This window comes from Bufo bufo, chromosome 1, assembly GCF_905171765.1.
Source record: "Bufo bufo chromosome 1, aBufBuf1.1, whole genome shotgun sequence".
NCBI classification, from domain to species: domain Eukaryota; kingdom Metazoa; phylum Chordata; class Amphibia; order Anura; family Bufonidae; genus Bufo; species Bufo bufo.
Genome location: NC_053389.1, coordinates 677,482,890 through 677,509,264, shown reverse-complemented (window position 1 = coordinate 677,509,264; position 26,375 = coordinate 677,482,890). Strand labels below are relative to the sequence as shown.

Below are 26,375 nucleotides of genomic sequence, written 5' to 3'. Positions count from 1 at the left end.
GTCTTGGGTATAGACATAATACAACCGGATCCGTTGTTAACGGATGCAGACTGTTGCAAAAACGCTGAGGCACCTGAGCAGAGCCTGTTGCTGCTGTGAAATAGGCCGAAAGGGTTTAACCCATGAGGAAGACGAGGTGTGGTGGAGGCTGCGGGATTTCCTCCTGGGAAGCCGCACAGATGGAGGAAGGTATGAGGAACAGGACAGGTTGCGGAGATGTGACTGAGGGAGGAGCTGCGGGAGGCTCGGTGTGCGGGGAGGAGCCGCACGGGACCAGGCACTTGTGTGAGGAGGACACAGCGGACTCACTACTCCTCATCATGGACGGCCGGCGGGGGCTCGCCTATAGGAATGCGGTGCAGGTGGGCGAGCTGAGCTTCTCCTCCGTGTGACATGCTGCCGACAGGAGCTCCGACCGGGACTGTTATAAGGCAGCAGCGTCCCGTTACTGCAGCTAGTGCTGCCGGGCAGGAATTAGGACCGTCCTGCTGATGAGGTGCTAGGAGCAGCCGCACACAGCGACCCCACCTGTACTGTCCGCCCCGGGCTGATGGGCTCCGAGCGGGACATCGAGCAGCTCCGGAGCTTGTTCGCCGCCTGCGATGTGAACGACTCCGGGCTGGTGGAGCTGGAGGACTTCACGTCCGTGTGCACGGACCTCGGGCTCCAGCCGCGCCTCGTGCGTCCTCTGTTCCGTAAGCTGGATGTGGACGGAGACGGGCTGATAGACTTCCAGGACTTCTGCGCCGGCTTCCAGGAGGTCTCCGAAGTCCTCAACCTGTCCGCTTATCACCAGTCCGAGCCGCCGCCTGCCTGGGAGGAGCTGGAGGGGAGGCTGGGGAACGAGACCCGGCACCTGACCAGGTAACGCCAAGTGTGCACAGCCGCCTCTTACCTTATGTAGTGTGTACAAGACGCGTTATTATCACTGGAGACATGCCTCCCTCACATACATGTCATTGTCACTGGAGACATGCCTCCCTCACATACATGTCATTGTCACTGGAGACATGCCTCCCTCACATACATGTCATTGTCACTGGAGACATGCCTCCCTCACATACATGTCATTGTCACTGGAGACATGCCTCCCTCACATACATGTCATTGTCACTGGAGACATGCCTCCCTCACATACATGTCATTGTCACTGGAGACATGCCTCCCTCACATACATGTCATTGTCACTGGAGACATGCCTCCCTCACATACATGTCATTGTCACTGGAGACATGCCTCACATACATGTCATTGTCACTGGAGACATGCCTCCCTCACATACATGTCGTTGTCACTGGAGACATGCCTCCCTCACATACATGTCGTTGTCACTGGAGACATGCCTCCCTCACATACATGTAATGCCTCCCTCACATACATGTCATTGTCACTGGAGACATGCCTCCCTCACATACATGTCGTTGTCACTGGAGACATGCCTCCCTCACATACATGTCGTTGTCACTGGAGACATGCCTCCCTCACATACATGTCGTTGTCACTGGAGACATGCCTCCCTCACATACATGTCGTTGTCACTGGAGACATGCCTCCCTCACATACATGTCGTTGTCACTGGAGACATGCCTCCCTCACATACATGTCGTTGTCACTGAAGATTTGCCCCTCCCCCTCACATACATGTCATTGTCATGTAGGATGGCAGGGTACATGTCACTGTCGCCGGAGACGTGCTTTCCTCACATACATGTCATTGTCACTGGAGACATGCCTCCCTCCACATACATGTTACTATCACTGGAGACATGCTTCCCTCACATACATGTCGTTGTCACTGAAGATTTGCCCCTCCCCCTCACATACATGTCATTGTCATGTAGGATGGCAGGGTACATGTCACTGTCGCCGGAGACGTGCTTCCCTCACATACATGTCATTGTCACTGAAGATTTGCCCCTCCCCCTCACATACATGTCATTGTCATGTAGGATGGCAGGGTACATGTCACTGTCGCCGGAGACGTGCTTCCCTCACATACATGTCCTTTTTATGGGAGCCTTCACATGTAGTGGAAAAAACCTGCCAGAAAGTTGATTGGCGCTTCTCATGCTGCATATTTTCTGGTGGGTTTTTCCGCCGTGCGGTATACAGGAGGCCGTCTGATATGACATCTTACTTCTTATAGGCTTCCTTCATATTTCCCAGCGCCTTTCAACGCATGGAAAAAGCACCGTAAATGTTGGGCGTTTTTGAAGCATTTTAAACGTTTTGTTTTTTCCCCCACATTTTTGAGGTGTTGTAGAGAAATGAGGAAATACCGTACAGACGTTATGGTCACTTCTGTACAGACACCAGTGTTACTATCACCCCACATGTGCCAAATGTATCAGTGTTTCCGGCTGTGTGGTAAGTTTGGTGCGTGTTACTCTTTGGCTGCGTTCACACGGCAGGTTTTGCCATGCTTTTTCACTTTAGGACGCCTGTGGTTTAGCCCCACTGAATGGAGTTAAACCGCAAACAGACACCCCCTTCCAGCGCCGTTCGTCCGTACATGGCTCCAAGAAGGGACATTTCCTTTCTTGGCGCAGTCACACCTTCACCATTTCAACCACGCTTTAAATTGTCAGCGGTGTACGGAGTACGGGTTCCTTGCACTGTATCAGTGGGGCCGCAGCAAACTGTGGCCGAGCAGGAGCACACATTGTAAAGGGTTAAACAGCCTGGATCGGCAGTCCAGTCCAGGCTCTTATCTGAGAGCCGAGATCCGTGCAGACTGGGCCGCCATAAAAAGGTGTATGGGTGGTCACTAAGGGGTTATAGTTAATCCTCTATCCACAGGATGGCGGAAAACTATTAGATCAGTGGAAGTCCTACCGCTGGGACCCCCACAGTCACAAGAACAGGGAAGGCTACTTTCACACTCGCGCTTTCAATTCCGCTATTGAGATCCGTCGTAGGATCTTAATAGCGGACGAAAACGCTTCAGTTTTGTCCCCATTCATTGTCAAAGGGGACAAAACTGAACGAAACGGAGCGCACCAAATGCGTTCTATTTGGTTGCGTCCCCGTCGCGGACAGAAAAACGCTGCAAGCAGCGTTTTTCTGTCTGCAGTGTGGTGCGTAGCAAGATGGATCCGTCCTGACACAATAGAAAACGGATCCGTCCCTCATTGACTTTCATGCAATTGCGGACAAGAATAGGACATGTTCTATTTTTTTTTCCCGGATCCGCGGACCGGAAGATCGGCAGTGCGCTCCGGAAATGCGGATGCGGACAGCACACTTAGAGAATGAATGGGTCCGCACCCGTTCCGCACAATTGCGGAACGGATGCGGACTACAATTGCGGATGTGTGAATGGAGCCTAACTCATATCCCATGGAGACCCCGAAATTAATGGTGAGGCATGTTACTGGTAGCTGTAAATAGAGGAGGTGTTATGAGTGATGGCATTCTCTGTGTAAGTGTGTATACATAGATAGCTGTCAGTCACTGATAGCTGTACACGGGGCAGGTGTTATCAGTGATAGCATTCTCTGAGTAAGTGTGTATACATAGATAGCTGGCAGTCACTGATAGCTGTACACAGGGGAGGTGATATCAGTGATAGCATTCTCTGTGTAAGTGTGTATACATAGATAGCTGGCAGTCACTGATAGCTGTACACAGGGGAGGTGATATCAGTGATAGCATTCTCTGAGTAAGTGTGTATACATAGATAGCCGTCAGTCACTGATAGCTGTACACAGGGGAGGTGATATCAGTGATAGCATTCTCTGTGTAAGTGTGTATACATAGATAGCTGGCAGTCACTGATAGCTGTACACAGGGGAGGTGATATCAGTGATAGCATTCTCTGAGTAAGTGTGTATACATAGATAGCTGGCAGTCACTGGTAGCTGTACATGGTGGTCTTAAAGGGGTTGTGTCGCGTCTACAAATGGTATTTATCATGTAGAGAAATGTAATACAAGGCACTTACTAATGTAGTGTGATTAACCATATTACCTCCTGCCCGGATTCATTTTTCAACCACATTATACGTTGCTCTTTTCCATGGTTACTGCAAACCATCAGCGGTGGCCGTGCTTGCAGACTATAGGAAGAAACATTGGCCTGTCTGGTGGCCAGGGCCGCACATAGGGTGGTGCTTTTTCCTATAGTATGCAAGCATGTCCACCGTTTCTGGATTGCAGGGTGGTAGTAACCCCTGGATACGAGCAGTGTATAATGTGATGAAAAAATGAATCCAACCAGCAAAGGGGGCAATATGGACAATCGCAATACATTAGTAAGTGCCTTTTATTAACTTCCAAATGCCATTTGCAGAACCGACACAACCCCATTTTAATTATAGAAAGAGGAGAAATGTAAGTGTATAAATTACTCTTTTCTGATAAAACGATAAATGGATCTGCTCCGCTCCTCCTGCTCTATAACATGCCGCCTGCAGATTGCACTGCATTTTGTGGTGACAGGCCCTTTGAATATGCAGATGACGCTAGTCAATATTTGCCGTGAGGGCACTGTCGTCTTGTTCTGTCAGAATGGGTGTGTTTGCTGTTGTACACTTGGCGTCTTGGTCGGAGGTTCGCTCTTATTTCAGGATTACTGTACTAATCTGTTGTGCAGATCCTGCTGAGGGCCAAACAGATGCTTCTCATTTTGTCTTGAATGCGAGCTGAGAAATAGAGCCCAAGTATGTCTACAAAATGTGTTACACTTAAAGGGTTTCTGTCACCAGATTTAACCCTATTAAGCTAGCTGACATTAGCACATCGCTAATGTCAGCTAAACCTAACTAGCCTATTCCTACTTTTATCTATGCCCCCATTACGCCAGAAATCTAACTTTTATAATATGCTAATTAGCCTCTAGTAGCAGTGGGAGGGGGTGGCGTTGTTCCTGCTCCTAGAGGCTCCGTTCTCCCACCAAGTCCTAATTGACAGGGCCAGGCATCGCTCGCATCTGTCTGCCAGCCCTGTGCTCCGGTATAATCTCGTGCCATTCGGCGCAGGCGCGGTGAGGAAGCTGGCAGACAGATGCGAGCGCTGCCTTGCCCTGTCAATTAGGACTTGGAGGGAGGTGACAAAGGTGGAAGAACGGAGCCTCTAGGAGCAGGAACAACGCCCCCCCCCCTCCTAGAGGCTAATTTGCATATTATAAAAGTTAGATTTCTGGTGTAACGGGGGCATAGCTAAAAGTAGGAATAGGCTAGTTAGGTTTAGCTGATATTAGCACATCGCTAATGTCAGCTTGTTTAATAGGGTTAATTCTGATGACTGAAACCATTTAACCACCTCAGGACCGCCGTACGCAGGATTGCGTCTTTGCGGCGGTCCTGTTGTTCTGGGTGGACGCGCCGGTGCGTCCTCTCGCGAGACGCGAGATTTCCTGTGAACGCGCGCACACAGGCGCGCGCGTTCACAGGATCGGAAGGTAAGCGAGTGGATCTCCAGCCTGCCAGCGGCGATCGTTCGCTGGCAGGCTGGAGATGTGATTTTTTTAACCCCTAACAGGTATATTAGACGCTGTTTTGATAACAGCGTCTAATATACCTGCTACCTGGTCCTCTGGTGGTCCCCTTTGTTTGGATCGACCACCAGAGGACACAGGCAGCTCAGTAATATGTTGCACCAAGCACCACTACACTACACCCCCCCCCCCCGTCACTTATTAACCCCTTATTAGCCCTTGATCACCCCTGATCACCCCATATAGACTCCCTGATCACCCCCCTGTCATTGATTACCCCCCTGTCATTGATCACCCCCCTGTAAAGCTCCATTCAGATGTCCGCATGATTTTTACGGATCCACTGATAGACTGATCGGATCCGTAAAAATCATACGGACGTCTGAATGCAGCCTTACAGGGGAGTGATAAATGACGGAGGTGATCACCCCATATAGACTCCCTGATCACCCCCCTGTCATTGATCACCCCCCTGTAAAGCTCCATTCAGATGTCCGCATGATTTTTACGGATCCACTGATAGACTGATCGGATCCGTAAAAATCATACGGACGTCTGAATGCAGCCTTACAGGGGAGTGATCAATGACTGTGGTGATCACCCCATATAGACTCCCTGATCACCCCCCTGTCATTGATTACCCCTCTGTCATTGATCACCCCCCTGTAAAGCTCCATTCAGATGTCCGCATGATTTTTACGGATCCACTGATAGACTGATCGGATCCGTAAAAATCATACGGACGTCTGAATGCAGCCTTACAGGGGAGTGATCAATGACTGTGGTGATCACCCCATATAGACTCCCTGATCACCCCCCTGTCATTGATTACCCCTCTGTCATTGATCACCCCCCTGTAAAGCTCCATTCAGATGTCCGCATGATTTTTACGGATCCACTGATAGACTGATCGGATCCGTAAAAATCATACGGACGTCTGAATGCAGCCTTACAGGGGAGTGATCAATGACTGTGGTGATCACCCCATATAGACTCCCTGATCACCCCCCTGTCATTGATTACCCCTCTGTCATTGATCACCCCCCTGTAAAGCTCCATTCAGATGTCCGCATGATTTTTACGGATCCACTGATAGACTGATCGGATCCGTAAAAATCATACGGACGTCTGAATGCAGCCTTACAGGGGAGTGATCAATGACTGTGGTGATCACCCCATATAGACTCCCTGATCACCCCCCTGTCATTGATCACCCCCCCTGTCATTGATCACCCCCCTGTAAAGCTCCATTCAGATGTCCGCATGATTTTTACGGATCCACTGATAGACTGATCGGATCCGTAAAAATCATACGGACGTCTGAATGCAGCCTTACAGGGGAGTGATCAATGACTGTGGTGATCACCCCATATAGACTCCCTGATCACCCCCCTGTCATTGATTACCCCTCTGTCATTGATCACCCCCCTGTAAAGCTCCATTCAGATGTCCGCATGATTTTTACGGATCCACTGATAGACTGATCGGATCCGTAAAAATCATACGGACGTCTGAATGCAGCCTTACAGGGGGGTGATCAATGACAGTTGGGTGATCACCCCATATAGACTCCCTGATCACCCCCCTGTCATTGATCACCCCCCCTGTCATTGATCACCCCCCTGTCATTGATCCCCCCCCCCCCCCCCCCTCTGTAAGGCTGCATTCAGTCTTTTTTTTGGCCCAAGTTAGCGGAATTTTTTTTTTTTTCTTACAAAGTCACATATTCCACTAACTTGTGACAAAAAATAAAATCTCACCATACCCCTCACGGAATCCAAATGCGTAAAATTTTTTAGACATTTATATTCCAGACTTCTTCTCACGCTTTAGGGCCCCTAGAATGCCAGGGCAGTATAAATACCCCACATGTGACCCCATTTCGGAAAGAAGACACCCCCAGGTATTCCGTGAGGGGCATATTGAGTCCATGAAAGATTGAAATTTTTGTCCCAAGTTAGCGGAACGGGAGACTTTGTGAGAAAAAAATAAAAAATATCAATTTCCGCTAACTTGTGCCAAAAAAAAAAAATTTCTATGAACTCGCCATGCCCCTCATTGAATACCTTGGGGTGTCTTCTTTCCAAAATGGGGTCACATGTGGGGTATTTATACTGCCCTGGCATTCTAGGGGCCCCAAAGCGTGAGAAGAAATCTGGTATCCAAATGTCTAAAAATGCCCTCCTAAAAGGAATTTGGGCCCCTTTGCGCATCTAGGCTGCAAAAAAGTGTCACACATCTGGTATCGCCGTACTCAGGAGAAGTTGGGGAATGTGTTTTGGGGTGTCATTTTACATATACCCATGCTGGGTGAGATAAATATCTTGGTCAAATGCCAACTTTGTATAAAAAAATGGGAAAAGTTGTCTTTTGCCAAGATATTTCTCTCACCCAGCATGGGTATATGTAAAAAGACGCCCCAAAACACATTCCCCAACGTCTCCTGAATACGGCGATACCAGATGTGTGACACTTTTTTGCAGCCTAGGTGGGCAAAGGGGCCCACATTCCAAAGAGCACCTTTCGGATTTCACTGGTCATTTACCTACTTACCACACATTAGGGCCCCTGGAAAATGCCAGGGCAGTATAACTACCCCACAAGTGACCCCATTTTGGAAAGAAGACACCCCAAGGTATTCCGTGAGGGGCATGGCGAGTTCCTAGAATTTTTTATTTTTTGTCACAAGTTAGTGGAAAATGATGGTTTTTTTTGTTTTTTTTTTTTTTTTTTTCATACAAAGTCTCATATTCCACTAACTTGTGACAAAAAATAAAAACTTCCATGAACTCACTATGCCCATCAGCGAATACCCTGGGGTCTCTTCTTTCCAAAATGGGGTCACTTGTGGGGTAGTTATACTGCCCTGGCATTCTAGGGGCCCAAATGTGTGGTAAGGAGTTTGAAATCAAATTCTGTAAAAAATGACGAGTGAAATTCGAAAGGTGCTCTTTGGAATATGGGCCCCTTTGCCCACCTAGGCTGCAAAAAAGTGTCACACATCTGGTATCTCTGTACTCAGGAGAAGGTGGGGAATGTGTTTTGGGGTGTCTTTTTACATATACCCATGCTGGGTGAGAGAAATATCTTGGCAAAAGACAACTTTTCCCATTTTTTTATACAAAGTTGGAATTTGACCAAGATATTTATCTCACCCAGCATGGGTATATGTAAAAAGACACCCCAAAACACATTCCTCAACTTCTCCTGAATACAGAGATACCAGATGTGTGACACTTTTTTGCAGCCTAGGTGGGCAAAGGGGCCCACATTCCAAAGAGCACCTTTCGGATTTCACTCGTCATTTTTTACAGAATTTGATTTCAAACTCCTTACCACACATTTGGGCCCCTAGAATGCCAGGGCAGTATAACTACCCCACAAGTGACCCCATTTTGGAAAGAAGAGACCCCAGGGTATTCGCTGATGGGCATAGTGAGTTCATGGAAGTTTTTATTTTTTGTCACAAGTTAGTGGAATATGAGACTTTGTATGAAAAAAAAAAACAAAAAAAAAAAACATCATTTTCCACTAACTTGTGACAAAAAATAAAAAATTCTAGGAACTCACTATGCCCATCAGCGAATACCTTAGGGTGTGCATTTTCCGAAATGGGGTCATTTGTGGGGTGTTTGTACTGTCTGGCCATTGTAGAACCTCAGGAAACATGACAGGTGCTCAGAAAGTCAGAGCTGCTTCAAAAAGCGGAAATTCACATTTTTGTACCATAGTTTGTAAACGCTATAACTTTTACCCAAACCATTTTTTTTTTACCCAAACATTTTTTTTTAATCAAAGACATGTAGAACAATAAATTTAGAGCAAAATTTATATATGGATGTCGTTTTTTTTGCAAAATTTTACAACTGAAAGTGAAAAATGTCATTTTTTTGCAAAAAAATCGTTAAATTTCGATTAATAACAAAAAAAGTAAAAATGTCAGCAGCAATGAAATACCACCAAATGAAAGCTCTATTAGTGAGAAGAAAAGGAGGTAAAATTCATTTGGGTGGTAAGTTGCATGACCGAGCAATAAACGGTGAAAGTAGTGTAGGTCAGAAGTGTAAAAAGTGGCCTGGTCTTTCAGGGTGTTTAAGCACTGGGGGCTGAGGTGGTTAAAGCAGTGCTTCTCAATTATTTTCTGTCATGCCCCCCCTAGGAAGAAGAAAACATTTCGCGCCCCCCCCCCCCGCGCGACTGTAAATAGTATAATTTGTCTATAAAATTGTTATAAGTACACCTCTGCATAACACTGTATCCTTATTAACGTATAAGAGAATAAAAAAAGAAAGAAATGTGGATCGGACACACACTTATGGGGGGGATCTGTGGATCGGACACACACTTATGGGGGGGATCTGTGGATGACGGACACTTATGGGGGGGATCTGTGGATCGGACACACACTTATGGGGGGGATCTGTGGATCGGACACACACTTATGGGGGGGGATCTGTGGATCGGACACACACTTATGGGGGGGGATCTGTGGATCGGACACACACTTATGGCGGGGATCTGTGGATCGGACACACACTTATGGGGGGGATCTGTGGATCGGACACACTTATGGGGGGGATCTGTGGATCGGACACACACTTATGGGGGGGATCTGTGGATCGGACACACACTTATGGGGGGGATCTGTGGATCGGACACACACTTATGGGGGGGATCTGTGGATGGCACTGTTATATATGTGCCATCCACAGACCCCCCCCACCCCATAACTGTGCCATCCACAGATTCCGTGTGCCTGCCGCCGCCGTTTAAAGTTATTAAACATGCCTCCCTCACTCCTAATAGTACCGTATATCCAAATTTCTTCTGTATAATGCCGGCAGGCGGGCCGGGCGGCCGGCGCGTCCCTCAGTGACGTCACTTGTCTGCGCCGCCTGCTTCATTCATAAAGCAGGCGGCGCAGGCACGTGACATCACTGAGGGACGTGCCGGCATTATACAGAAGAAATTCGGATATACGGTACTATTAGGAGTGAGGGGGGCATGTTTAATAACTTTTAATTCAATAATAAATTTTATATTAGTATACCGGCGGGAGCGGTGGGGCGGGGCTATAGTACAGTGACCGCACTGCCCCACCGCTATTGCCGGCCCCCAGCTCCTCCTCCCAGTCCCGCCCCCGCTCCGTACATTGCGTCCAGCGCCTGCGCCGGCCTCTGATCAGACGGGAGATGAGCGCTTCCACAATGGAAGCGCTCATCTCCCTGCCGCATATTACACTGCGAGCTGTCGGCCGCCCGGCGCCCCTGTTGCTATGGCGCCCTGTGCGGCCGCACAGCCCGCACACCCCAAAGGCCAGCCCTGAACGAGCCCCCCCTTTACGGAGCCTGGCGCCCCCACTATTTGAGAAGCACTGATTTAAAGGAAGTCTCTGAGACTTTGTTTGGGCAATGTAAAAAAAGGACTCTTCCCTTTTATATATCCCACTGCTCCAAACACCAGCTGGGCTTTTCAGTGACTGCAGAGGCTGTAGAGAGACGGATGGACGTGTCATCATTAGTACAGGCAGAGTGGTGGGCACTGGGACTGGTGGGACATCTTAAAGGTGCGTTAGAGTTGTTTCTTTTATTTTGCACTGCCCACTGCTTCCTGACAAATTGTACTGAATATTGGAGAACACCTTTAAAGAGGTCCTGTCACCGGTCCTGACTTGTCTGTTGTAGTGACTACTTGCATTCCCCATGTAATAACAATTGTGGAGCATCTATTCTTAAAGGGAACCTGTCACCTCAAAAATGCATCTACAACCGCCAGCAGTACCTCGTAGTAGCCCGCAGCCTGTTAATAACCATATGTTTCATCCCATTGTCCGATGCTGCATTAGTTAAAAAAACGCAGTTTTATTCTCCATCAGCGCTATAGTGCCGGCCAGCTTAAAGTCAAGGGGGCAGCGACCTCCTTGCTTCATGTCAAGGTAACCACGCCCCCTAACCGCCCCCTCTTGCCTGAGAGTGACAGCCTGCAGTGCGGCCGCGATTCCACAAGTCTCATGCATGCGCCGCTGAAACCTGGCTAACAGCGGCAGCAGATGGGATAGTGCATTACTACAGAGCGCACCGCGCATGCGTGAGACTTGGGGAATCGCGGCCGCACTGCAGGCTGTCACTCTCAGGCAAGAGGGGATGGTTAGGGGGCGTGGTTACCTTGACATGAAGCAAGGAGGTCGCTGCCCCCTTGACTTTAAGCTGGCCGGCACTATAGTGCTGATGGAGAATAAAACTGCGTTTTTTTTTTTACTTGCGCAGCAGCGGACAACAGGATGAAACATATGGTTATTAACAGGCTGCAGGCTACTATGAGGTACTGCTGGCAGGTGTAGATGCATTTTTGAGGTGACAGGTTCCCTTTAAGGCTCTATATTCTGTCATTCCTGTATTATTCCTGGTAGAAGCCATGAATGAATGGTCAGCAGCTTCTAGTAAAGGTACAGATGGGGGTATCCCTGCACAGTCTACCACCAGCAGTGCTGATTGTACAGAGTCAGACACACTCACTACTGGTAACACCCATCTGTACCTTTACTGCAGACTGCTGGTGATTTGTTTGTAAACTTCTAGCAAGAATAATAGAGGAATTGCACAACATTGAGTCATAAGAATAGATGCTCCAGAATTGGTATTGCACAGAGGATGCAGGTTGTTACTAAAACTGACATGTCCACTTTAAGGCCCATAAACACAGCGGCACATAGCGCTTGTACAGGGGATCCACAGAAGCTAGCGTTTGGGGCACCAAGGGGATTTAAAGTATGTTACAGATGCTGTGATTTTTGCCATGGGCTCCGGTGTGTTCCCCCATGTAATGAATATCTCATTCTGCTGGACAAGAAAATACTACATATACCGTTTCCTTGTCCAGAAAAAACGTGACGTCCGGTTCAATTCACACTCGTCTGGTGGCATCCACAGTTTGTGCCAAATGGTCATATGCTCACAAAGTGCTGAAATCTGCACAAAGTCCCCAGATGGCGTATTCAAGCAAGTGGTTTGATTGCCATGGACACCAAACATGGCTACTTTACTGTATGTATTGCAACCAGGAATGCTGAGAATCCAGCAGAAGCATCTGAAGAACGGCTCTGCGCCTGCGCTGTGTGTCCAGTACTTGATAAAAACCGTGGACAACTCTTGGTTTTTCAGTTCAATGTCATGCCGTTGTGGCATAATCTTCCAGCAATCTCTGCTGAATCCAATGACATTTGCCCTTAAGCAGGATTATGTTCTCTGAAAGCAGCTTGGTCTGCAGCCGACGCGCACACTTACCTCTCACCTTCTCTCCCACACACATACTTCACCTCCATGTCTTGCCTGTAAAACGAGCCCAGGCGGCTGAGTCACTGACATTTACATGACGTTTTACATTTCACTTGTGTCAGCCCAATGGAATGGGAGTAAATAGTTGAGACAGGTACACCGCCATATACGTGTTTTCATGCCCCCAAAGACATAAAAACCTTACTCCCCTTTTACATGTCCCGCTGCTCCAGTCCCCGGCCATGGGCCTGCAGTATTCATGTGATGTTAATCCTCCACATGACTGCTGTAGCCAATCACTGGCCTCAGTGGTCTAGTGCCGTTCATGCATGCGTCACGCACGCGGTCACTGTTGAAGTCAGTGATTGGTTGCAGTGGTCACATGACCGCTGCAGGTCGGCGGGATGTTTTTTTTTTCTTCATTTTATACCTCTGCCTGCTGTCTGCCCCTTTAAAAAAATTATAGAAATGTATCGATAATAACCCTGACCTGTAAAGTAAAAAAATGGAATGAAAATTTTGGCAGTACGTATATTAAAGATTTCCGGGTTGTCTCCCTTCAGCAAGTACCATTTACCATGTAGAGAGAGTTAATACAAGGCACTTACTAATGTGTTGTGATTTGTCCATATTGCCTCCTTTGCTGGTTGGATTCATTCTTTCATCACATTACACACTGCTTGTAACCAGGGGTTACGACCACCCTGCAATCCAGCAGTGGTGGTCATGTTTGCATACTATAGGAAAAAGTGCCGGCCTCTCTGGTAGCTAGGACTGTGGGATCACTCATATGCACGCAGCAGCTCCTGTCCCGGCCACCTCTTTATCTGCGCTGCAGGGTGGTCGTAATCCCTGGAAACGTGCCAGCAAAGGAAGCAATATGGATGATTACAATACATTAGTAAGTGCCTTGTATTCACTTTCTCTGCATGAGACAACCCCTTTAATGAAGCAGTAGAGGTGTGATACCTGTAACCTATAGCTCTGACCACCTTACAATTATGTGGGAATGTAGCAGTGGCTGGGACCTGTGTGGTAGAACCAGTTGGCGGAGGCCGGTCAGGGTGAGTCACTGGTCATTGAGTCACAGAATTCTCCACCTAGACAGCAAACATTTGTGGAGATGTGAGAGTAGGTATTTGTGACGGAGGAGTGTAAAACTGGTCTTAAGAGATACACCTGTTTGTAGAAGATAAAAAGAAAAGTGCCATCGCCCACATTCCTGGCGATCCAGCCGTAGCCTGCTGAGAGTCATAATCCAGCTTTATTACTCTGCACGTAAGCAACGGGCACTCGTTAGCAGTGATCACTTTCTGCAAACAGAATCTTTTTTTTTAAATAAGAACTGTTAAGAGTACTTTTACAGGTGTATACTGACGTGTATTTACTAGAGGATCTGCCGTCAGAAATCCGAGGCTGGCACCTTGAAGTGCCATAGATACTTGGAATATGCAAGAATTAGTGGCAATCTTTATTTCTGCATGATCCTATTTTGTGGTTCAGCCACAATTCTGTGTGGGAATATTCTGTAGAATGTGAAGGGGTTTGTGGAACCCTTATTTACATGTATGGGATGCGTGTTCCCCCATTTGAATGGAGGGTCAATCATGTAGGTGCACTGCCGCTCCATTCAGTTCTATGGCACGGCTGGAGATGACGGAGCCCTGTACTCAGCAGTCCCTGGAATGGGGCCACCTGCAGTCAAACCCCGTCCTGTGGATAGGGGATCCATATCTGCCGGGATACAGCCCCCGGGTTCTCCTGTATGCTGACCTGTCTGCTCACTACTTACCCATCCAGAGTACCATTAATTCCACACTCTCGGCTGCGCTCAAGTGACTGTAAGCTCTTTGCTCAGGTCCCGGCCAGATTTGTTCCGGTCTTCCTGTTCAGCTTTATACTGTTCAACCCGCATCCATTCCCGATGGTCACATGAGCACAGAGGAATAAGTGCTGAGCAGACGACGGTCTTCCCGCCACAGGCCAGCACACAGGAGGATTTTCATTACAGCATGGACAACCCCTTTAAGCCATAACCGGCTGTTTATATAGTGTCACCTTATTTTGAAGATTTGTACCAAGAAGGTCAGTTTTATGGGAAGCCATTTAACCTATGCATGCCTTCTGGGTATGGGGTAACACCCAGAGCAAGCACTTGGAGATGAATGTTATCAGATTTGAGGTTTTACCCCAGTGCTGCCAGTCGCAGTACAGTAATAACATCAGTAACATTAATTATATAATACCGTGTGTGTGTGTGTGTGTGTGTGTGTGTATAATATATATATATTTATTATTATTATTTTTTTTTTTTATTATGGTGGGATTCACCCTGACAATACATTGAAGCTAGATAGATCTTATAGTATGGGGAACTTAAAGAGGACCTTTCACTAGAATAAAAAATCTAAACAAAGTATACAGATATGTAGAGCGGTGCCCAGGGATCTTCCTGCACTTACTATTATCCCCGGGCGCCGCTCCGTTCTCCCGGTATAGGTTCCGGTAGCTTCATATGTTCGGCTCAACTGGGTGGAGCCTGCAGTTAGTTTAGATTTTTTTTATTCCAGTGAAAGGTCCTCTTTAAAGGGAACCTGTCACTGGGATTTTGTGTATAGAGCTGAGGACATGGGTTGCTAGATGGCCGCTAGCACATCCGCAATAGCCAGTCCCCATAGCTCTGTGTGCTTTTATTGTGTAAAAAAAACCTGATTTGATACATATGCAAATTAACCTGAGAGGAGTCAGCATCTCACATACAGGACTCATCTCAGGTTAATTTACATATGTATCGGGTTTTATTAACCCAATAAAAGCAGACAGAACTATGTGGACTGGATATTGCGGATGTGCTAGTGGCCATCTAGCAACCCATGTCCTCAGCTCTATACACAAAATCCTGGTGACAGGTTCCCTTTAAACCTGAAAATGAAGAGAAGGTTTTACACTGTCGATAAATGTAAAATAAATGTTATGTGCCGTGAATCGTGGAAACCCTCAGCGTTCTGAGAAAAAGGCAGGTTTCCTTCCTCTTGTTAACCTTTCTGATCCATGTGTTTGCAGGGAGACCAGAGAGCAGCTATGGGGCTTACACCAGGAGATTCAGGAGGTCTCTGTACCTGGCCTCCTTGAACAATATGAAAAACTACTTGAGAACGTGTCCCATGACTTCCGTGCTCATCGGCTGAACACTGAAAAACTGGAGTCCATTCTGAAAAGGTTTGTTTGGAGTCTGATATCAGAGTTTTCCTCCTCCGTAACCATGGCTAGAAGGGGGTTTGCAGGGGGCACCTGACAATAGGACTCAAGGGTCTGTTAGGCACGTTGTGCAGGATACATTGGCAGCAGCACAGCATGAAAGCAGGACATGGGACAGAATGCTCTCTCACAAGCTGTCCGTCTAGTCATATGTGGGTAAACAATGATTTTACATTTCAGCATGTGTTTTTCATCTTTATCTGACTGAAAATGTCTAAAATGAGAGGGAGCAAGTGTCCTTCCATCCATGACGTAGTTCATGAAACTGGAGGAGTGAGGTATTCCGATACCTCCGCTGAGGTCTGCTCCATATGACCTGTGGGACCTCACATGCTTTGGTTTATCTCAGTGATCCAGAACAATATATGTTTGCAGGGATTTCTCAGTTTGCCTTCGGCAAGTCCTGGAAATCCTCTGTGCGCTCTGCACTCCACTTCACTTGTGCTACTTTTCCTGCTCTCTGGTACTGTGTGATGCTGCCATAACTTGTCTGCCTTGTAATCCCGGCTCATAAATGTTGTAGAACTGAGGAGACGACAGCCTTACAGATGGCCGAGTTGGAAGAAGATTTTCAGCGTCATCTGGTGAAAGCAGAAAGTCAAATTCGTGATGAGGTGAGATAGAGCCCAGTCGGTGAATCCTCTGCTAAGTATTGTGTTTGTCATATAGAGTGTTTGGCAGTAATATAATTAGGGTATGCCCACATGGCAATTTATTCACAACGATTTGGGCATATATTCAGTGGTGAAGTCTGTGTAAAGTAAAGTAGTGGGAATCCGCATTGCTGTTCATATGGACGTGAATTTTTATTTATTTTTTTCTGCATGGATTTGAAATCTTCACCAATAAGTGACATGTCCCATCTCGACAGGGAAACCGCAGCAGGTAGCCATACATGGGGCAGCTTATTCTGCAGGTATCTGAGTGTCAAATATTCTGAAGCTGAAGTTTGTCGCTGTTTTTCACTTTGAATGCCGCGGACCCGCTCGCGTTCAATGGAGCTACACCGCAAACAGACATCCACTGCAGCTCCCAGCAGCGTCCGTCTTTGGTTGGGCATCCCTGGTGTAAAGCATCCCCCTGATGTGCATTTTGGTGCTCAGCCTTCATCTAGGGGTAAAACACAAATAGTAGACCTTTGTTTTATAGTAAAACGTAATCTGCTGAACGGGCATTTCTTGCCTGCTAATGATAAATGAAAATAGACTCCAGGGAATGTTGACGTCGCAAATAAATTAAGATGAACTAGGGCAAGGCACATTCTCTACATTTTGGATTTGGCAAGCTTCCTGTAATTTGCGTGTGGGTAATGCATAGTTGGAGGATTACTATTAAACCTGTAATTTCTTCATTGTTCACAACACTGAATTCATAAGGAAGGAACATGCTGCTATGTAATCATTTGTTCAAGTGCTGAACTCCATGTGTGTCTATTACTCGCCGGTACCTAAAAACCCTGTGCTGAAAGTCCATGTATTGTCTCAGGAGCAACAAAGACTTGAAGCTACAGTTCAAGAAATGCAAAGAAGACACGAGATTGAAATATCAGACCTGCAAGCCAGGGTTACCAGGATGGCAAAGGTAGGATTCTCCTTGTAAGATGCGTGTAATTAGTATCTGATCACCCTGCCTTGTCCATATTAATCTAATATATCAGTATATAGTCTACCATAATGAAAATGGTGTCAGGACCACCAGTAACCAGTACAATCCATATACAGAAATGTTATGCACAGCTTATTTCCTGGTACATAGACCTCTGTGTAAAACGCTCTTTAACATCCAGTTGTTCAGTTCCTCTTCTGAGATTTATGTGGTTGAACCTTACATAAAAATAACATAAAAATGTCCATCCAAAAATAGAAAAAGTAAATTTAGAATTTTAGCAGTTGTGATATGGTATACTGCAGTTGCAACAGATGATGCAGTACTAAGTTAATGACGTGCAGCTCACATTTAAAAAAAACTGATTCTACGTTCGTTTTTCCTAGTTCCACAGTGCTCCTCAAATACAGGCAGTCCTATAACAAAAACAACTGTTGGAGTCCATGGTGAAAATATGTAGCATTGTATTACTACTACAGCTCATGTCTGAGAAGTCACGGTTATTCATGAGTTCCACCACTCCTTGCACACCTGCCGATGACTAGCAGCTTCTTTCTTAGGCCCCATACACACAACCGTGTCCGTTTTGCCGACTGCATACCGCAGATCCACAAAACACAGACACCCAACCATGTGCACCCCACATCTAGTTGCGTACCTATTGCCTTCAGTGGGTCAGCAATCTACAAGATGCTGCCAAAGATAGGACATATGGAGGCACAGACCCGGAAGAACACTAAAGCCCATCTGTGTGCTTCTGGGTCCTATCTTTGGCTGCATCTTACGGATCTTGGACCCATTGAAGTGAAAGGGTCCGCACAACGGTACAGAGTGCACACGGCCGACTTTGTGGTCCGCAAATCGCACACAGTTGTGTGAATGGAGCTTTAGGTGAAAACTGTCAACTGGGCAGGAAAAGGGGAGAACTCCTGAATAACTTAGACTCTTCTCGGGCATGCTCTGCCAGCATTAAACTGTACATTAGCAGTTGAGAGACTGCTGGGGGGAATTTATCTACACTGGCCTGCCCTGGAGCAAGCTGCAATAATTTATCAATTAAGCGTATCTCTGGCACACCAGGTGCTAGAAACTCATATCTACACCACCCAGGGCTTCAGCTATGTTACGCAAGTTTCTGCTGTAAAGTATAGTAAATCACGCTAAGCCTCACAACTTTTCTGGCCACTTCAGAAAAGTGATGAAAAGTTTGAAAAGTTGCAGAGTTTTAAACCTTTTTATGATACGGTAGTGGTGTAAAAGCTTTCCAAAATGTCCCCCCAATGTGTCTGTAACTACATCATGCTGCTTTCAGTGAGGGCAGCATAAAAGGGTGTGACGGGTACCCTTTAACTATATTTTTATCTTTTTCTGCTATCTAAAGCACAAAGATGAACAGAAAGCTCAAGAAACCAGAGAGGAAAGTGGAAAGCTTAAGAAACAAATTTATGAACTTTCCGAGGTAAGCTGAACTGCGTCCCATAACGCACCCAGATAGAAATGTCAGATTGCTCCAGAACTTGGCATGCAGTTATGTTTCTGGCAGAGGTGTAAATGATTACATGTGTGTTCTGATTAGACACTAAGTCTTGCCAAATGAGGGCGTAAATGCGTTTCCGCCACTGCCCTATAAAAAGGCTCTCAGAGGCTACTTTTGGGGTAGTGTACCTCTTAGTGAGAGATCATGGACTGCTAGACATGCCTCTATGATGCACTCGAAGACCTTTTCCTAAATTGACCTGCTTTGAGAGGGAGCGCATCATTGGATTGACAGAAGCGGTCGTTTTAACGAATTGCCCACCATCTAGGCCTAGAGGTGTTGGGAGATGTTGGGGGCAGTGGTTATGTGAGAGCATGCACACACAGCAAATATGCTGTGGACGGGCCAGACAGACCAACAGTAGAGAGGACCTTTTGAACCACCTAGCACCTTCATTACACATCCCTTTCTCAGTCAATTAGCCGAAGCAAATTTGCTTCCACTGCTCCATTACATTGACAGCCAGCCACCTTTTATTTGCTGTGGTGTCAGGAATAAGCAACCTGGACTGATTATCTTTAGTAACAAATCCAGGTTGCGTTTGGGATCCCACAACGGTCAAATTTGACTATGGAGGCCTCATGGTGAGTGTTTCAATTCTGCATTTGCTGTGGAGTGACACACTACCCCAACTGCTGGTGTGATAATCTGAGGAGCCATTGCATACAACAGTCGGTCACCCCTAATAGTGATACGAGGGACACTACCAGCTCGGTGATATGTGCAGGACATCCTGCAGCCACATGTATTGCCAATTATGGCAGGGTTTCTAACTGGCATTTTTCTGCAGGATAATGCCTACCCAGTCGGCACAATATATCGCTAATCGAGCATTTATAGGACCAGATGGGACGCCAGCTTCGGCAGTCTGAGTGTGCAGGATCTTGAGGCCCAGCTGCAATAACTGTGGGCAAATGTGCTACAGGATACCATATGGAACCTGTATACCTGCATGCCCAACCATATCTCATCTTGTATCCAGGCTAGAGGTGGCCCAACAGGGTACTATAGCCCCATTTTAATGGTACAGTTTTCCCCAATAAACCTATCCTTTCACTCTAATATTGTAATCACTTACATATATCATCATTACATTCACACATAGAAAGTTTCATTCGATTCCTACAATTACTTCTTGGTGCCTTATTTTTTTCAATAAATATAGGTAAACTGGCAAACATTTTCAATAGCTGTCAGCTGAATTCTCATTTGGGCAACAGCTATCTCTTCCGACCCCACAATACACACGAATGCTTGGTTTGGACGAGTGTGCATGTTTTCTGAATGGGGAAATCCTTTGACAGACATCTCTGGCAGTGGCTTATCTCCCCAAAACAAAAAAAAATCTGGAATGTTGAAATCCAACTGTTCCATCCTTCTCTCAGATATTAGGAGAGAGTCGGGAGGCCACCATACACATAAGATGGTCCTGCTGTCCTCTTTGGGACACTTCAAGTTATTTCCGGAATATAATTTCACTGATAGTTCACCATTAGATTTGTTTATGTATTTAAGTTTAAAACGCGCATATCAGGCCACTAGTAACAAAACTCATATTTTGCCACTGGGGAACCTATTTTTTGATTATTGTTTTGCTCAGTTAGAAGAGCGGGTTAAGATGGCCAGATTGTATTCTAAACTTCGAGCGACATTGGCAACTGTAACCGTATTTAAGAGCCCGGGCAAATGGGAGCAGGAGTTGCACTGCCCACCACTGCACTGGGCTAGTATCTATAGAAATGTTAGGAAGGCCACAATATCTAACGCCCATAGATTAATTCAATTTAAGATCTTACATCTATTGTACTATACCCCTAAAATCCAAGCGAAATTCCCTCAAAATAAAGGCCGCGACTGCTGCTGTCCGAAATGTGGATCTCCGACCGTGGATTTCGTTCATCTATTTTGGGACTGTAGCAAATTAAAAAGGTTTTGGGACCAGGTTTTTGTAACCTTAAAAAAGGAGTCCTCGTCTTCTTATAATCCTGGGGCTTTGACGGTGATGCTGGGATACTTTGCTACGGATACTGTAATTTCGGCTCGGGATAGACAGATCTGGATGAGGGGTCTGATGGCGGCTAAAGTCATCTTAATTAAAAACTGGGGGGCTGCCCCCCCCCCCCCCTCACTAAATGAATGGATCCAGTACTCTTGGCAAATTAAAATATATGAGGATATGGAAAAGAAACAGAGCAGCACGTGAGACTAGTTATACAGTGACGACAGCCAATAGGGGGTGAAGGGGGGAGGATTTGAAACATATCTCTATGTATAGTTATGCAGGATACGATTTTTTTTTTTTCTTTTTCGACATGCCGCTGATTTGCTATAATGCATATCCTGTATTAACTGCCTTTTTACTTGAATGTATACTCTTTACTGTGAATTCAAAAAAGGAAAATAAAAGTTTATTTAAAAAGGAAAAAAAGATGGTCCTGCTGAAATTGTCAGGTTTGGCAAACCTTTTTTTGAATCAGATATTTTTATTTGATTTTTTAATAATATATTAAGAACAAGAGTAACCCCCAACCCATAGTCCCGTGACCAATAAAGTCCATGAATCCAGCAATGAGTCCGGCAGTAGATCAACATGTACAATCATACTCACAGTGTGCCCTATATCCCGATTCACATCCCATGTCTGTCTCATAAACACACTCATCCCAGTAGTACATGACATCCAGTCACTCTACAGTCATACCTTTCCAGCGCGTCAGCTATAGCAACAGTAAATCGACAAATTGTGTTTGGCCTAGGGGCTATATATTTCTGTAATGCATCCAGGAAAACCAGACTGTCTCAAATTTTTTGGTGGAGCCTCTCTTGTGGTAAACATACTTCTCCATTTGAACCAAATTGTGTACTCTAGCCACCAGTTCATGTATCGTCGGTGGTGTTTTGTCTATCCAGTGGAATGCAATAGTTTTCCTAGCTTGATATAGGATCCGCCCAATAGCCAGCTTCTTTTTCGCCATGCCCGGCAAGATCTCAAAATCCTAGTACACATGGTAAGGGTGCAACATCTAGGCTTACATCAAAGACAGTGTTTATTAGTTCTATGACCTCTGTCCAATACTGTCTCAGTCTCGGACAATTCCACATGAGATGAATTAAGTCCGCATTGGACATATCACACCTAGCTGGGCAGAGGTCATTGTCCCTATATCCCACTATTTTTAGGACCAGTCCAGCGTATATTTAATTCAGCTATAGCCACTCCCCTGCCCAGCTGCTGCTGATTCATATGGAAAAAAACTGTCAATCAGCAGCAGGTAGGCGGGGAGAGTCAGGAGCTCATGAATATTCAGGACTCATCATTATTAGCTGGAGCTTTTCAATACAAGATGTTGGCAGATTGACTGGGTCAATTAAAGAAAGTGACCCAGCATTGTGCTAAGAGAATCAGTCACTTAGTTATGTTGCCCTTAGTTAGGACACCATAAAACTGGTGACAGGTTCCCTTTAAGTTGCATATCAATAAGTACACTGTAATGAAGTGAAATGAGTACTAATGAGTACTACCACTTGTCGCTGTAAGATCTATAATACTATGTTTTGGTGCTGGGGCAATTTTTTCTGATTTGTCCTGTGCCTTTTATAGCGTGTCTAAGCTGCAAATACAAATAATTTTTTTTTTTAGGGATATTGAATTCTTGCTGTAACTGTGTGTATTCTTTCAATGTACCCTCCGAGTACATCTGAGCCATCTTATTAAGGTTATGAGTTCCACACCCGCAGTGCTGTAATTTTGTCTAACTCCTTGTACATAAAATTAGGCCATATCTGGGTATACGTCGTATAACCAGAGACTTTTGTTATGTTTTTGGCCTTCCACCACACCTTGTAAATGGTGCGCAGGACACCATATTGACTCCCCTTAGTGTGAAAGGTGCCATCCTCCAGCACAGACAACAAACAGGGCCGCCCCAGAAGAAAGCCCACTATCTTTCCTGACGTATTCATCTTCTCTACATTCCCCCCCCCCCCCCCCCAGCCCCTAATATGTTGTAACTGACTCGCTAAATAATATAACCACGGGTCTGGTAAGGCCAGGTCCCCATTCGTTTTAGGTCGTTGCAAAGTGGTACGTTTAATACGAGGGATACCCTTCTTCCAAATTAAATCCCTAAACAGGGCATTTACTTTATAGAAAAAATGAAGCGGGATCCAGCAGGGTGCATTATGAAGAAAGTACAGTAACTGGGGCATCAATATCATTTTTATAAGGTTGGTCCTCCCGACCATGGAGAGCGGCAGTTTAATCCATGTATTTACCTTATCTTTAAATCTATTTAGCAAAGGAGTTAAATTCAGGTTTTCATAATCCCTTGTATCAGGGGTTATTTTGACGCCTAAATACTTAAAGGAGGATACTATCGTAAGACCCATGGCGTCTTCCGAGGTCGGGGCGCCTCAGTTAGTTAATGGCATAACCACGGACTTCGTCCAATTAATGCGAAGACCAGATAGTGTACCATAGTCATTAATGATCTGCATGGCTCCCTTAAGGGAGTTCCTCCAGTCATCCATGAACAGCAGTAGGTCATCTGCATAGAGCACAACTTTTTCAGTCAGCTCACCATATTGAAAACCTCGCACTGAGACTGCTCGTCTCAAAGCTTCCGCCAAAGGCTCCACCGCAAACAAAAGCGGTGAAAGGGGACACCCTTGTCGCGTCCCCCTATGCAGCTCAAAGAGTCCGACAAATTACCATTAATCCACAATACGGCTTTCGGAGATGCATACAGAAGTTGTACCCACTCTATATAGTGATGTCCAAAGCCCATCCTTTCTAGCACTAGCCATAAATATCGCCATTCCACACTGTCGAATGCCTTGGCCGCATCAAGAGATGCGACCGCCGCACACTAGGTGTGGATCTGGCTCGCCGGAATATTCAGAAAAAGTCTTCTGACATGAACAGCAGTGGAAGCATTCGGCATCAAGCCCGCCTGGTCTGTGTGGATAAGCATCGTAATAACCCGATTTAGTCTGTTTGCCATCACTTTCGCTAGCAATTTCACGTCTGTCTGCAGGAGCGAAATTGGTCTATAAGAATCCGCTTCTTTATCATCTTTACCAGGCTTCGGAATGAGCACAATTATAGCTTCATTCATCGAGGCAGGCAAGCGTCCCGCTTCTTTCGCCTCTCTGCAAACCTCCAGCAACTGGGGCAAAAGTATGGATGCATACCGTTTATACAATTCAGGAGGTAGGCCATCTCTCCCTGGTGCCTTATTATCAGACATGGATCCTAAAGCCTCCTCCAACTCCTTAAGGGTTACTGGGGCATCTAACATATCTCATTGTTCCCTTCGAAAGGGTACGCAGCGGCAGCCGCTGTAAAAACTCCCGAATCTCCTCCTCTGAAGCTGTTGTCTTGGACTACTACATCGAGGAATAGAAGGACTGCATAATATGAACTTTCTTGTCAGGATCATCTCTTATTACTCCCTCTGAATCCCTGAGCGCCGCTATATATGATGTCTGCTGTTGAGCTCTGGAAATTAAGGCCAACAGTCTCTCCGCTTTTTCGCCCTCCTCATAATAGGACTGCTTTTGGAAGACTCTCTTATTCTTTGCACTTTGCAACAATTTGTCATTGAATTTTTCCTGCGCCTCCTTCCACCTTGTCTCAGTGTCCGCCGTTGGAGCAGCGACATGTGCTGCCTCCAAGAGCCCCACCGTGGTAGTCAGTCTTTGTACCGTCAGTTTAGTTTAGTTTTTTTTTTAGCATTAATATCCACTATTAACAGCACCCTCAAATAGGTCCCACACCACCAGTTTAGATGCCGACGGGAGATTGATGTCAAAATATTCCTTCAGTTTGTCACCTATTCCCCCCCCCAGATCCGGTAACACATACAACCAGTGCGGGTTGAACTTCCAGACCATGTTTCTCCGTATTCTGGTAGGCTGAAAGTCAGCGATCGCCAGAACCGGAGAGTTGTCCGAGAGTCTACGTGGTAAGTATTGGATATCTCTGAGACAGCGCCCCATACCAGCATTCCCCAATATGAGGTCAATCCTCGATAAAGAGTGTGAGACAGTGACAGGTCTCACGCAGGATAGAGGCAAGGAAGGGGTGGATAGTTCGGTCCACACCCCTATTCCACCACAGGCGAGACCAGCTGGAAGTAATCAGGCTGGCACAAAGCACCTCCCAGGGTGTCGGCAAGGGGGGAGTGTGACCTGTGGACAGAGGCCTGGAGGCTCTGTCAGTGTGGTCCAAGCCAGGAGGGCTGAGACCATGATTCCCCAAGAGACACTGGACTGGAGACAGTGGGCGTACTGTGCTCTGTACAGCCAGGAGGCTGTGGGACATTGGCTCAGAAAGCCGCATGTGTTCACAGGGTGTGAACAGGGACTTAGGTGATTTAGGGATCTGTTTGTTTAGGAAGAGCCCAGCCGGGCGAGTGTTTATTATTTTGTATTATTGTTTATGTGGATGTGCCGCAATAAAGCACTGTGTTTGGATCTTAAACTTAGTGTCCTGAAGATATCTGTGAGAATGACCCCCAAATAAGAGGTGATCCCCTACAAGAGTCATAGGTAGAGGAGACACACGAATACTGTCAACGGATTTTTCAATCGCCAGAAATCCAACAAGGGATTCCCGCAGAAGCTTTCCAAATGGAGTGAGATCGCACCCAGGAGAGTGAGAGCCCCCTCCCATCTTATCCAGTGTAGGGTTAACAATACTGTTAAAGTCTCCCATAACTATGACTGGAACATCCGGCACATCCGCCAAATAAACCAGAATAGACTTAAGCACCTGCGGGGAGTAAGGCGGTGGGATGTAAACCCCTATTATCACACGGGATAGTATACAGCATACAGTGTAGGCAAATATATCTTCCTTCCCTATCTATCTTATGCGAGATACAGGTAAAAGCTATGGATTTGTGTACTAAAATGCTTATGCCTCTCGCATATGTAGAGTACGTAGCATGATGGCAGTGTCCAGCCCAATGTGGACTGAGCAGCTTTGTTTGATCCGCCAGTAAATGCGTTTCCTGGATGCAGCATATCACAGGGTGATGCTGTTTGACACTATCTAGAATAGCCCTCCTTTTATTACATTCCTTCACCCCTCTTGTATTCCAGCTGAGGAAGTGAACTATTCCTGCCATGATAAGTTTATTCATCAGGACATTGAAACGGATGAGGCCCAGGGGGTCTACTGCTAAAGGGCACAATATATTCCTCACGTCATGCTCCAGGACTCTAACTATGGAACTTCGAGAAATCATGGTCCCAATTTA

The 26,375-nt window shown here is 46.2% G+C and overlaps 1 protein-coding gene across 1 annotated transcript in view; it reads left to right on the top strand.

Annotated features, from left to right (window-relative positions):
• Window positions 1-248: 248 nt before the first annotated feature.
• LOC120985893 (ras and EF-hand domain-containing protein-like) overlaps window positions 249-26,375 on the top strand; it is a 70,243-nt gene continuing 44,116 nt past the window's right edge. Inside the window, exons 1-5 of the mRNA XM_040414105.1 lie at window positions 249-864; window positions 15,774-15,929; window positions 16,492-16,582; window positions 17,454-17,549; window positions 18,955-19,032. Coding sequence (XP_040270039.1) covers window positions 551-864; window positions 15,774-15,929; window positions 16,492-16,582; window positions 17,454-17,549; window positions 18,955-19,032 — 735 coding nt within the window. The 5' untranslated portion in view covers window positions 249-550. The remainder of the gene's footprint in view (window positions 865-15,773; window positions 15,930-16,491; window positions 16,583-17,453; window positions 17,550-18,954; window positions 19,033-26,375) is intronic.